Raw genomic sequence first — 15,178 nt, 5'->3', positions numbered from 1 at the left:
GAATATCAATATCGATGGTTTACCATTATTCAAGAGTAGCTCCACTGAACTTTGGCCTATTTTAATACGGAGTGATGCTTTCAAAAATAGCACACCCTTCATGGTTGCTGTTTTCTGTGGTGTTGGCAAGCCGCTACCTCTTAACCAGTATCTTGATACATTTATCGACGAAGTCATATCTTTGCGAGACAGTGGTTTTCAATTCAATGGTCAAACGTTCTATGTTCGTATAGGTTATTTTACATGTGATGCACCTGCCCGGGCTATGCTGAAAATGATTAAAGGACACACAAGCCGCTACGGATGTGAGCGGTGTGTCATTCAAACAAAAACCGAAAATAGAAAGTTATTCTTTCCGGCAAATAGAATAAGGTCCGATAGATTAAGATTGGATAGCGATTTTTTGTCGGAAAACATCGATTGGCTACATATGAAGGGAGAATCGCCTCTACTTCGCTTGCAAATAGGTCTTGTAAGGCAATTCGTACTGGATTCACTACACTTAATATATTATGGAATCATGAAACGATTGATTGTGAAACGATGGATCGAAGGAGATCGAAATTGTAAACTTTCGCGATATAATTTGGCTTCAATCGATTTTAACATACAAAATATAAAACCATTCGTTACAAAAGATTTTGTTCGAAAACCTCGTAGTTTGTGCGAAGTTAAACGGTGGAAGGCCACTGAATTTCGATTTTTTCTACTGTATGCGGGTCCAGTTGTTTTGTTCAATGTTCTTGACGACATCAAGTATCGTCATTTTCTGCTACTTCATACTGCAGTTAGAATTTTATCAAATGAAAAACTGATCTCCTTGTATCTTGATACGGCAAAGCAGGCCATAGAACTTTTTGTTTCACAGTCGGCTGAGCTGTATGATCGCTTTTTTGTTACTTATAATGTTCATTCTTTACTACATGTTTGTGACGATGTAGAAGCGTATGGACCACTAGAGAATTATAGTTGCTTCCCTTTTGAAAGTTATCTTAACCAGATAAAACGACGGATCCGTTCAAAGCAGTCACCTCTTCAACAGATAAGCAACAGGGTTGCCGAGTTAGAAACTATGGATTCAGAAGTTGAATGTTCAGTAAATGGCATTATTCCTAAACGAGTAAAATATCCGCATCCGAACGAGAACGATTACTTCGAATGTGACTCACTGACTTATCACGATTTGAAAATTTCAACTAGACGTCCAGATAACGTAGTGGCGATTGGTCGGACAGTTTATGTGATTGAAACAATTTTTTACATTGCTGGAAGGTACAAATGCATTGGAACTCCATTTAAATATCTACACAGTTTATATCAAAACCCAATACGGTCGTCAAAGTTGGGCATTTATTTCGCTCAAAGTTATCGAGGTCCAACCACTTTCTTAGTTGATGAAATATCCCATAAATGTATGAGATTTCCCTTCAAAGATGGCTTTGCCATTTTTCCGGTACTTCATCAAATAAAAGTTTGAATAAATTAGTTTTGTCTTCTCGCGGAAAAAGTACGTAATGTACACGAGACACGTGCGATATTTCTTGGAACGTTGTATTTTAAATTTAAAAAAAAAAAAGCAAGGATTATATTTGCTACATTTAGACATTTTCACATAAGACTGGGCTGAGGAACTATGTATGCTATCGTGGAATTTAAGAAGGGCAAAGACAGAACGTGTGCTGTAGTTCCTCTGCTATGGCTGGTGGACAACAGAACTAGATGTTATTGGCCACGGAAGGCAACTGAGAAGTTGTTCAACATAGCTGTTGAGCGGAGAACACCCTATGCGAAATCTTGGCCTTTATACTCCGTACATCGAGTACTGGATACAAACGGCACGTACCACATGCTATACGAACAATGCAAGGCGCGTATTGACGTTTTTTGGTTTCGGAATTCCAAACTCCAAAACAGATACTAATCATCCTTCGAATATAAAAATAGAACAAATATCTAGCTAATAATCGCGTAATAAAAAAGTTCCTACATACATACATGAACGTGCGTTATACATTTTGCAGGCGTACATTCGTCCTTCTTTTATACGTTGCAGGCGTTACGTGAATTATTGGAATACAATTTTGATCATGAATTAGTCAGGAAAGAATTCAAACTTCAGTTTCAGAAGGTTTGAAGAATTTCGGATATTGGAAATTGCAAGTCTATGATTACTTTGATGTACTTCTATCCAAAGCATTACTGAGAATCAGTTATATCTATCATCTTTATACACCAAGCTTCAGTTGCTCGTGTAAACAAAAAGTTTCAGCACTCATTTTTGAATCCTATCTGCTTACTCCATATCAATCAGTACGCTGCCAGTAGCTACATCCTATATGTATATAAAAATTCAAGGTGTCAAGATCTAATTTACTGAACTTGATATTTTTAGCGGACTACGAAGCTATTATGGATCGACTAAAAGAAATTCTGGACAACGGTACCTCCGAAGACGGAGGAGTGATGACGCAACATATAGACATGGAGCCACTCGTCTCGAATGTTGAGGAAAATGGTAATTCTGTTATAGAGTCTCAGAATGAAAATGCTGAAACAAGTACACATAGGAAACGTATGCACGGCAGCAGCACTTATTCATCCTCACATTCATCGGATAATGAAAATTCAACGAACGAGTCGCGTAAGCGCCGTAAACATAAAAAACAAAGGCATCAGGAATCAAAATCGAAAAAGCGTAGGCACAGCACTCCAGAGCAGCCACATAATTTACAGGATTCCTCTAGTAATGGCTTTGGCAAAGATGACGACCATTCAAGGCACAGCATTCCTCAACAGAACAAACACTCACAATCTGACTATACTTCGGGATTGATGAATACTAGCTGCCCAGGAGCAAGATCCCTTGAAGCATCCACTACTGAGAAAGTGACGAAACCCGCTACTCCACGAACTGGCGGAAATATACCGGACCGCTATATTACTCCTCATCGTCTTTCTGACTACATGCCAGATGATTTGAGTGCAGTTCTGACTCCTTCGTTACATCGTCATCCACCAACGCCACGCTCTTCTGTGAACAATCCATCATCGGTCCAACCTATGGACAACGGAGCATTCCAAGAACGAGTATTAAACAGGCTTGAACAAATATACAAGGAGCAAGAAGACCAGCATCAATTGATTACCCGAATTTTGATCATGTTAGAGGCTTCTTTAGAACCAAATAAAATACCTACTGGAATGCCCGAGTTTCCTCTAACGGACATGGCTTCGTTCGAAGAACTGGACGAGCTTTTGAAATCCGAAGTCCATTTCAAATATTTGGTAAGTGATGATGGCAAATAGAAATATGATTTTTGTAAAACCGATACTCTTTTCACCAGCAAAAATTGGTGTTCATTGACAAGACACCTGTATGGCTTACTGACGGATGAGAATTTCAGACTATACAATTTATTAAATGGTGTTTCTTGAGATGCATACAATCAGCACCACTTCATGAATGCTGACTAATTATGAACAAGAATTATCAGACTTAAAATCACTGTGACACTGAAAAATTTGAACATTAAAGCAAAATATATACCTTGTGTAATGAATATTGTATAATTGTAGAAAACTAGGCTGTCATCGATCGGAGGTAACTGTCAGAGAGCAAGTGTGATGAGCATGATGCGATTCCTGCTTACCAATAAACTGGCGATGAGGTTTAATTGGGCGGGACAGAACAACAAAATACGCTTTAAGGGAGTCAAGGTTATGGCAGTTATAATGGGTATGCATATTCATTACAGATATTGACCATCTTTAATAGCTTAATTTATTTTATTTTAAACATGTTGAGTGTAAAATATTGTGACTACTCATCTGAATAAAATTATAAAATAAGTTTTGTTTTTAACAAAGATGCCGCTAAGGTCCAGTTTAAGGGAAAGCATTCTTCCGACAAATACATCATCGATGCAGTACAAAGCTGGCTGAAACTTGCAAAAAGTAGATTCTTGTATGAGTCAGGCAAGAAGGCATGAGGCATTCAATTCACAGTTGACGTAGCAACTTATCAACATCTTCATCAATATCGGCAATATTTTATAACTATTATATGTTATAAAAGATGCTTATACTGTGTCGCCTGAATATATCACGTGGCTCCGGTTTTCACTTTATTTACTCAGGAATATTTTGTATTCGTACCTGTAAAAAAGTCATGTTAGTTTGTATTGCGAAAGAGTTTCATGATGTAATTTATCATTATTGTTGACTTACCTATATTTTTGTAGCTATACGGGATGAAAGATCCTTCTAGTTTGTCACACAAAGGTGTTCGATTTGTCATTCTATCCACTTACATAATTTTGTATTCGTACCTGTAAGAAAGTCATGTTAGTTTGTATTGCGAAAGAGTTTCATGACTGACGTAACTTATCGTTATTGTTGACTTACCTATATTGTTGTAGCTATACGAGATGAAAGATCCTTTAGTTTGTTACACAAAGATGTTCGGCTAGTCATTCTATTCACTAACATATATTTTGTATTCGTACCTGTAAAAAGTCATATTAGTTTGTATTGCGAAAATGTTTCATGACTGATGTAATTTATCGTTATTGTTGACTTACCTATATTTTTGTAGCTATGCGGGATAAAAGATCCTTTTAGTTCGTTACACAAAGATGTTCGGCTAGTCATTCTATTCACTAACATATATTTTGTATTCGTATCTGTAAAAACGTGATGTTAGTTTATATTCCGAAAGAGTTTCCTGACTGACGTAATTTATCGTTATTGTTGACTTACCTACATTGTTGTAGCTATACGGAATAAAAGATCCTTTTAGTTTGTTACACAAAAGTGTTCGATTTGTCATTCTATCCACTTACGTATATTTTGTATTCGTACCTGTAGAAAACTCATGTTAGTTTGTATTGCGAAAGATTTTCATGACTGACGTCACTTATCGTTATTGCTGACTTACCTATATTGTTGTAGCTATACGGGATAAAAGATCCTTTTAGTTTGTTACACAAAAGTGTTCGATTTGTCATTCTATCCACTTACATATATTTTGTATTCGTACCTGTAAAAAAGTCATGTTACTTTGTATTGCGAAAGATTTTCATTACTGACGTCACTTATCGTTATTGCTGACTTACCTATATTGTTGTAGCTATACGGGATAAAAGATCCTTTTAGTTTGTTACACAAAAGTGTTCGATTTGTCATTCTATCCACTTACATATATTTTGTATTCGTACCTGTAAAAAAGCCATGTTAGTTTGTATTGCGAAAGATTTTCATGACTGACGTCACTTATCGTTATTGCTGACTTACCTATATTGTTGTAGCTATACGGGATAAAAGATTCTTTTAGTTTGTGACACAATGGTGTTCGATTTGTCATTCTATCCACTTACATATATTTTGTATTCGTACCTGTAAAAAAGTCATGTTACTTTGTATTGCGAAAGAGTTTCATGACTAACGTAACTTATCATTATTGCTGACTTGCCTATATTATTGTATTTATATACAGGATAAAAGATCCTTTCAGTTTGTTACACAAAGATGTTGGTTTGTCGTTCTATCCACTTACATATATTTTGTATTCGTACCTGTAAAAAAGTCATGATAGTTTGTATTGCGAAAGAGTTTCGTGACTGATGTAATTTATCGTTAAATTGTTTACTTACGCATATTTTTGTAGCTATACGGGATGAAAGATCCTCCTAGTTTTTCACACAAAGATGTCGGTTTGTAATTCTATTCACTTACATGTCGTTTGTATTCGTACCTATAAAAACGTCTACGTAGTTTGTATTGCGAACGAGTTTCGTGACTGATATCATTTATTGTTATTGTTCACTTAAGTATATTTCATATCTGTACCTGAAGAATGTTAATTTCAGTTTGCATTGTAATGAAGTTTGGTTGTTTATCGAATTCCTTTTTTTTTAATTTCAAATACTCTGGTATTGCGTGTAGCGTTCTTTGCAACAGAAAAAATCAAAGGCAACCAATGATATGTAATATTTTGAATTGAAGCATTACTACGAATCTGTGATATCTACTTTAAGTTGCATTCAACACGACGTAACTTCGAATGTAGATAGGTAACAATGTGAAATTTGCAAAATAAAGACATGATTATATAAAAGCAATGAAAATAAATTCAATTTGTATACTTACCGTACTTTAAACTTGATCGTATCGAAAGGAATACAAAACGTCTTTTATATACGTACAAAAATAAGACAAACGTCCGCCTGAAAAATGTAAAATCTATGCATATGTACGTATAAACGTTTATTATTCGACTTTTAAGTCCGATTCGTCTAATTTTTGTTGATATACATATATAAAACATCTTACATTTGTTGAGAATATCTTACACATTGAACTAAATAAAGGGTCTCAAAGAGAGGGGAATTTATACATTTGATTAGATCCTTACCTTGCTATCCTAAAACCTTGCTATATTACGTATTTAAATGGGTTATGAACGTAAAAACTGATGTTCCTTCACCCTTGTTAAGTGGTAGGCTGGATATTCATTTAATGCGTGTAAGACACGTATCAAATTACACATTTACAATCGGGTTATTACTATAGGTGAATTAGAGCAACAGACTTCAAACGTATATATATTGCTAATATTATACTTGCAGGAATATTCGTTTTAAAAACCTTGGTGTAGTACGTATAAAAATGGGTTAATTGACATAAAAAATAACGTTCATATCTACCATCATCTAGTGGTAGTCTTGACGGTCATGTGATACGTATAAGACACGTATTTCATATACATTAACAATTGGGTTACTATTATACATGAATCGTAGCAACGTACTTAAAGCGTATAAATATAACTTATATTATACTCACATAAATATCCGTTTTAAAAACCTTCCCCCAATACGTATAAGAATTGGTTAATAAACGTTGAAGTCAACGTTTATGTGGCGGACATTCTGAAGACTGTTATCCGTTCTTCATGAACGTTTTTTAAACTAATGGTTCATACTCTTTCTCAACGTTTATTATACTATCGTGTGTTCATTGGGTTATTAATACTAAGGTCCTGGTACGAAGGTGGCGAAAAGACTCGCGAGAGGTGATTCTGGTATTAATCCTCTCGACGCAGTGTGTACGGAGCACGATATAACTCATTCGAGAAATCGTGAGAACCTTGAGGCTAGAAGCGCCGCGGATAAAATATTAGCCGAAAAAGCCTGAAAACGGGTTCTAGCAAAGGACACAAATTTGGGTAAAAAAGCAACCGCTTCGGCTGTAGTTAACATGATTAAGGTAAAAACAAAGTTATACATGTAGTATCGAAAACCGAAGAACGTTCCCTTGAACAAAATCATACGTCCGGCGAAACAGTCTATGATTCCAAGCCACAACGCGAAAACAAAAATGAACCTCTAAGCGGCCGGCATTTATTAATGTTCTCAAGTCACACTTTGAAAATTTTTTTCCTAGAAAATTATCCAAATGAACTAATGATATGGCTCGACCTTGAGGTAATGCCGGTCGGCATCATCCCGGCCACCTAGAGTTTAAATCTGCACTCAAAGGTTCTCAAGAAGCTGTAAAAAAGGAAGGTAGCGAACATAACGTTCGATCACCACGCATTTGACCGGTACCCTCAGAAGTTTGTGGATTCTCACCTTTTCTCATACCTATATGTGCCGGTCTCAGCGCTACAAGTGTGTTAGCAAGGGCTGCTGCGGGTATAGCGAAGGCTGTGAACGATGTGAGCGCGGCTAAACGAGAATTGGAAAAAAGCAAACGGCATAGCAAAACGATGAAAGTGATCGCGTTAGGTTAAGGTCTTCACCTTAAGCCGTACAAGAGGGGTTTTGTTCCTCATCTTTAAAAAAATTAATGTGAAGCTACTACGTGAAACGTTGACCAATTGAGATTTGTTGAAGTATGCAAAAATTATGAAAATTTTATACTTTCGAAGTGTTTTTATGCGCAACAAAATGCCAAGGAAGGGACGGCGTTGAAACGGGACAGCTGCCGTCAATCTTGACCATAAGGATGGTACCGGGACACACTGGGTTGCGTATAAGATACGTGACAACGATGTTGTTTATTTCGACACTTTGAGTCACCTCCAACCTCCGTTCGATCTCGTAAAATATCTCGGTGTTGGTAGCGTTACATAAAACGATGAGATATATCTGGATTACGATACATTCGATTGCGGTCACTTGTGTTTGAAATTTCTTAGCGTTGAGCTATATAAACATGACACGTAATTTCAAAAAGTCAGTCCAACTCCTGCAGTTATGGATGATTCGTTAAAAATGCCCCACTAAAGGACAAGACCGCGGTAGAAGTTATCAAAGCACTATCCGAGTACTGGATAGATAACCTCGGGTGCCCTAAAGTAATTCTGACCGACGTGGAAAAGGAATCTTCTATCGAGCTGACCGATTCTTTTCTCGAACATTATAATATCAAACATATCACCACGGATGCCGACCACCCGCAATCGAACCGTTCTATAGAACGGATGCATAGTATCTTGAAGGATTACATTCGAACCGTCTGCAAAAAGAGAATGCACGCCTGGGATAGGGTTTCAACGGAAATGTCACGTGCCCACAACACTTCCATTCATCAATCCACGGGTGAAACGCCTCACAACCTCATGTTTTGTCACGAAGCCAACAATCTTGATAGCTTCCACGAAAACAGATTGGAAACTGTGGTTAATAAGAAGATGCTATGGATACGCAAATGGGAAAAACGATTTGAAAAAGCTGTGGTAAGGCTAACGAAATCCAGAGAGAAGAACCAGAAACCAGTGGACCAAGGAATACGTCGACAAACTCCATTATACCAACTCGGAGATAAAATAATGGTCAAGAACAATGCAAGACAGAATGCCCTGGAAAAGGCTTGGAATGGCCCATTCGTTATTATCGAGATTAATGAACTGAAGGGAAATATCACTTACAAGAAAACCACGGATGACTCGGTAACTTCTTACAGGAAGATACATCTGAACCAGACCAACCCGTACTACAAATATGACACTGAACCAACCGAACCAAGGAAGACCGGACCAATCCCTAAGATCAAATTAAAACGGGTTCATAGGAACGATTGGATCTCGGTGAAATAGGGTCTTCATTTCCTCTGTTACAGGTGGGGGAGTCTATCCCTAGGCTACTTCAACGTCTCCGTCATCAATGGGACCCTACTCCAAAAGGAAGTGAGGAAAGTCTACATTCACCAGGAAAGGTGGAAGATATTCCAATCCGTTGCCGCGAGTGGATTCACTCAACCATTACACGACATCCGCAACAAACTCAGAGGCCTACAGACGATACGAGATGCCTATTTGGACTACTGGAGTCCCGGTCAGCGATCCGTTGCCCAGTCCGCTTTTGACGCCTTAGACTTAGAATTTGCCCGTGCCTCTTCACATAAAAATATTTCAGAAACAATTTTGGACGTGGAAGCGTCTATTCTTCAAATGACGCCCCGCCTTTCTAAATTAGGAGAATCTCTACTTCACAACACCAAATCAACCACTCCGAGAGCGCTTACATTAAAGAACGTGACTTGCGAAACCTTAGATAAATTTGAAGCAGCGTTTGGAACAAACGTTGCTTGAGGAGCTCATAGAAGTAAAATGTTTTTCCCAAAGATGCCTGATTCCTCGTCGGAGGTCAGATAGAGAAGAGAAATATTGAACTTTTCAGGAACAATCCAAAAGTCGATCTATGGAACTGCGGACGCAGATGATTACGAAATAATTAATGGAAATCTATCTTCACTAAAAAACACGATGGATACCCTAAACCTCGTTGTGACGAGATTCTTACACATCAATCAGATCCAAATTGACACCTTGAATGCAAATCAGCTCAAACTCAAACAGTCCTTAGAAACCGTATGGGGACAATTAGAGTCACTAAAAGTAGAAGATAATGAAACGCCTGCGTATCATGGGTACACGGAAGCCGTAATTCTAAGTTTTTTCGAAGTTAAGGAATTACAATGATTAATTGGTTCAGTAATGACTGCCATCCAATTAGGAAAGCATGGGTATTATTGCCAATACTCTCTTCACTCTAAAGGAACTTGAGGCAGCACTTCAAGCTTTCGATGCCCATAATAAAAAGACGCTAATACCTATGACGGAGGAAAATTACGAGCAGTTTTTTAAAATAAGCGATTTAACGATACCTACAGATATAGGCAAACTTATCTATATACTCACAGTGCCTCACCTAGAAAGGGAACCATGGGTGACGATCCAGAATACTCCGGTACCCGTAAGGATAAATCGTACTTATCTCACACTTAATCCAACCTATGCTTTGAAATTAGTACGTAAGAATTTGATAAGAGAAGTCACGTTTCCTCAACTGAAGCAGATAACTAATTATTTCATCGCTGATAACCGTGACGTGGGGCATCGTGACGATAGCATAGAACTTTGCGAAAAATTAACCGACCCTACACCAAGAGAATACACCCTCAGTCATTTTCTTGTGATAGACATTGCTTACATAAGAACGCAAGGTTCACAAATAATCTTACCCTCCAAACCATTCAAGGTAACCATAACATGCCCCCTCCCCTAACGCAGAGCTTTATTATTCAAATTGTCGACCCATCCGTCATAACCACAAATCAGAGTCGTGAACTTCACACTTTGAAAACGCGAGTCAAATTCATCGTAGAATACACGACTTCTCAATTAATAGAAATACATGCAGATACAATTTCCCCGCTAAATAAATTTGTGACCGGCTGGGAAGTTGTATTGCACCATATAATTACCTTGGATACTCTCAAGGAGCAAGGACAAGGCATTTTGAACCTCGAGAGTATCCTCGCGAATAACAAAGTGACCCTCAAGGTTAGCGATACTTGGGCTACCTTCAAACGTACAGGGATCCCATCAATTGCTGCCATTACCGAAACAATATCCGCCTTGCCTATTTTACTTTTACTTTGGAAATTTAATACACCTACATATATCTCAGTGTTGTTCAGATATTGTTGCCCTAAGAATCCCTCTGCTCTGGAAGTTATAGAACGTGAGAAATTAAAACTCAAGATTGAGGAACAGGCTAAACGTAACGAAAGAGTCCTACGAGAGATCAGAAATTGCAGAGACGCGTCTTTGTCTTCCTCGGGGGGGTGTAATAGAACTTGAACCTTCACCATCCTCTCGTAGGAACCTGCAGGAGATTGAAATCGCTTAATTGAGTCGTCACTGACGATGCATAGCACAAACCAGCCCTCTTCGCGCGTTTGGCTGTCTTATCAGCGTAAGCGCTCAAATTTCGCGATTATGCATCATACATGCGGTGCGATTATATACATTAGGGTGGCGCAAAAAAACCGACTTTTTTTTTTTTAGTCTCGTGTGAAAAAATATCAGTTTTTGATGTTTCAAGAGCCCACTTCAAAGGACCGTTCAAAAAAAAAAAATTTTATGAGGTCGCTCCAAATTTTTTAAAATGTCAAAAATCGATTTTTTTTTCATTCAATTTTTTTTCTCATTATGGTATAATTTTATAGACCAAAAAAAATAAATTTCCGAAAGTTTTAGTTCAATATTTGAATTTTGAAAGGTCACTCATAATTTCTTTTAATTTGTTAGTGCATTACTTTAGATTTATTCGAGCGTCCTTTTAATATTCATATTAAAATTTCATAATTTTTTCTTCTTTCATTTAATAGAAAAATCGATAAGAATACACTACGCAATAATCTGAAAATCAAAGAAAAAACTGAAAATATAATTTTTTTAAAACTTGATATTTTACAAGTAAAAAGTAAGATCGCAATTAATCGTTTTTTTCGCTGAGTTCCTAATATTTCTTTCAATTATGATTAGTTTTGTAGTAAATAATCCAAAATTACCGCTGTTTTATTTCGTTGAGACAGAAACTTTTTTTACTGACGCAGCGAAGTTATTAGTTCAGTATTTTGACACTATAATAGTCCAGCGCTTTTTCCACTTTACTTTCGAATACAGGACTTGTTTTTGAACAATTACTTTATGACTTTCTATTGTTTACTTCTCATCCTAAGTGAAAGATTTCATAGATTATTGTTAAACGAATATATCAAACATTGTTTTACTGAAAATAATCACTTGTTGTTGTGTTGTTATTGTTGTGTTGGATTGGGGACGGCCAGGCGCTCAGTCCTGTTGGACCATTATGCCCGGGCCCTTTGGGGGCACCCCTAGTGTGTAGGGAACGAGGTCAGGCCGCCCAGCTTCGCGAAATAAAGCAGCCTGCCCACCCCCATTTCCTTGATTTTGCCCTCGCCGGTGTAGTTAGCTCCGAGGGCCTGCTTACGCGGTCCCCACGAGCCCCCTACACTGGGTGATGAGGTGGAGGGGGGTCTCCTGTTCCCCTTCACATCTCGGGCACAGGGACTCCGATCTGAGTCCCAGGTGCACGAGGTGCTTGCCCGTGTACCAGTGTCCGGTGATGAGGCCTATCACGGTCCTCAGCTCGGTCCTGTTCAGTCGTATGAGCGTGGCTGCCAGGGCTTGGGATGGCCCTTGGAATAGGGCCCTCGTGTGAGCCATACCTGGCGTGCAGTCCCAAAGGTCCGCAAAGTAAGCCTCTGTCCATTGCTTCGATAGGCATCTTATATGCCCAGAGGGTAGGCCGGGGAGGGAGCCCTCGTCGCTCGGTTGGCGCGAGGACCCCTCTTTGGCCAGGTTGTGAGCTATTTCATTGCCTTGGATGCCGCTGTGTCCTGGCACCCATACCAGGCTTACGCGATTGTCCTTGGCCAGCTGTGATAAGACAGTGATGCAGTCCGAGGTCAGCACCGACCTTACGACGCAGGCGTCCAGGTGTTTGAGTGCTGTCCGGCTGTCACTGCAGATATACATGTGTTTCCCTTTATAGCCCATGCTCAGGATATGTCTGGCGCAGGCTAGCAGGGCGTACATCTCAGTTTGTAGCACCGAGGCTGTGGGTCCAGGGCGAGCGACCCGCTCGTCCTTGGTCCTCCACACCAGAAACCGGCCCCGGTGCCCGTCTCAGTTTTGGACCCGTCTGTGTACCACACAAGCCCTTTTGGGGAGAGTATTCTGTCCGGGTTGTTTGCCCAGGTCTCTCTGTGCGGGTACGTTACCCTGAAAACTCGGTTAAACTGGAATCTGCTGGTGCAGCGGTCCCCGCTCTGTTCCAGAGCTGTCCGCGGTGCTCCCTCCCGGTTTAATCACAGTGTGTCCCAAACCGGTGCACTTCCAGAGTCCTAGGTGCCTCAGGCGTAGCGCCGCCCTCTAGGCCTCCTCCTCCACCGTAATGTGTGGAGGTGGCAGGCCCAGGAGGGCCCCCATGGCAATAGTTGGGGTAGTCCGAAGGGCCCCTGTAATGCCTAGGATCGCCATCCTGTAGACGCGTCCATATGCCTTCCGGTATGTGGCCCTGCCTACAATCGAGGCCTAGGTGATTTGAGGTAGTATGATGGCCATGAAGATCCATCGAACTACCCTTGGTTGTAGACCCCAGGTCTGGCCCACTATCATTCTGCAGGCCCAGTACGTGGCCGTAGCCTTCCGTGCCTGGCGGATGGTGTGGGCCTTCCATGTAAGTTTGGGGTCTAGGGTGACTCCTAGGTAGCGTACCTCGGTGGATAGGGTGAGCCTCGATCCGAATATCTCGACATGCCCCATCCTGAGTTTCCGCTTCCTGGTGAAATAATCACTTACTGACAAATTAGAATGTATAATCAGACAGGTATGTTCCATTGATATTTATGTTGTTTCTGTCATCCTTTCATCCTAACTTCAGTAGTTCATTGATCTTTGATCAATTGAAAAACAGCATCCAAGAGACGATTATAAGAAGTTATTGACATTATCCCTGATTTATCTTGGTGAGCCTACCAATTTTCCAATAAATAAGCCTGGGGCATATCATTGAGCTAGGTGAATGTCAAAAATAATTTATTGTTTGAAAATACGTGTTTTTCGGAGTCAATTTGAAGTATCTAAAGTAGTCTTGAAAAAACTCGAATGATTCAACGCATTTGTGATTAAAATATATCTAAAAGCCTGGTTTCTTTGCCAAATACCTACAATATCACCGAGAATTGATTTACAATTACTAAAAGATCTGGTCCAATTCAAAGAACAAAATCAGAAGTTAGTTCAGCGGTATTGAAAAGTTTTTCCGACATTTACGGTACACTAGTGACTATTCAATTGGATTAGCATTTTTTGATTGTGAAATTTTAATTGAAACAAAGATGAAAATGGTGTCAGCTTTGAAAACACAATCTGGACAGCAGCCATTGAATTGTATTCAAGTTAAAGAATGTGATATCATGAATAAGGAAATTTACAATTTCGTGAATCAAAATACACGATATTTCTTCAAAGCCTTAAACTTAAGTGATGAGTTCTTAGAAACACATCCTGTGACCCGGAATTCGAATCAGTCCTACTCAAAAGTTTGAATACAGTTCGTGCATTACATATAGCTAATGACACTGCTGAGCGTGGTGTTTCATCAATGGAAGAGTATCTACTAATTTGTAAAAAATGAAGATCAACTGCAGAGAGTATTACAAGTAGACGAAGAAAATCGTAATGTATATCACAATGCAAATAAAATGAGTTCAATACGTACTTTAAATGAATGTAAATGAAGCTAAATCATACACTCCATTTAAATTGAATTTACCGCGCAATGACAACTCTAATCTGTACTGCTCTAGTCGATAGACTCGTGAGAGAACTGCCGGAGTCGATTGAATAGCTAGAGAGAACATATATGACAGGTGTGAGAGGAATATAAGAAAACTTTATTTAATACAATAGAATTAGTTAAGAGAGAAGGAAAAGAGATGGAATACAAGCTTTAAATGTTGTTTCTCTTTTCAGGTAAGATTTATATTCAATTGAACTCTATAAACCCGATGAGGAATGTAAACATTAGAATTAAACAAAATTAACCTCTTTTCAGAGCAACTCAATTGAACTATTATTTCATCACCACTATACCTCCACAAGGCACCTGTAAAAAAACACATTACATGGATAATAAATGATATTGATGTAGGTCAAGTTAACACCTGTCAAAATTCAAAATCTAGTTTCAGAATTGACCAAAAGGTTTATTTCAACATTGTTAAACTATTGTAGTTGATTGAATAAAATTATTGAGTTTTAAAAACTTATATTTTCAGTACTTTGTTTGATTTTTAA

The 15,178-nt window shown here is 38.8% G+C and overlaps 2 protein-coding genes across 2 annotated transcripts in view; both read left to right on the top strand.

Moving 5' to 3' along the window:
• LOC124414949 (regulating synaptic membrane exocytosis protein 1-like) overlaps positions 1-15,178 on the top strand; it is a 946,547-nt gene that overhangs the window by 550,341 nt on the left and 381,028 nt on the right. The gene's annotated exons all lie outside the window — the stretch shown is intronic.
• LOC124414664 lies at positions 9,765-11,148 on the top strand. Its single transcript, XM_046895686.1, has one exon. The coding sequence runs from the start codon at positions 10,026-10,028 to the stop codon at positions 10,569-10,571; it is 546 nt and encodes a 181-aa protein (XP_046751642.1). The 5' UTR covers positions 9,765-10,025; the 3' UTR covers positions 10,572-11,148.

Source organism: Diprion similis, chromosome 14 (assembly GCF_021155765.1).
Source record: "Diprion similis isolate iyDipSimi1 chromosome 14, iyDipSimi1.1, whole genome shotgun sequence".
Lineage (NCBI taxonomy): Eukaryota > Metazoa > Arthropoda > Insecta > Hymenoptera > Diprionidae > Diprion > Diprion similis.
Note: the sequence above shows the minus strand (reverse complement) of the source record. Positions and strands in the feature narration are given on the sequence as shown.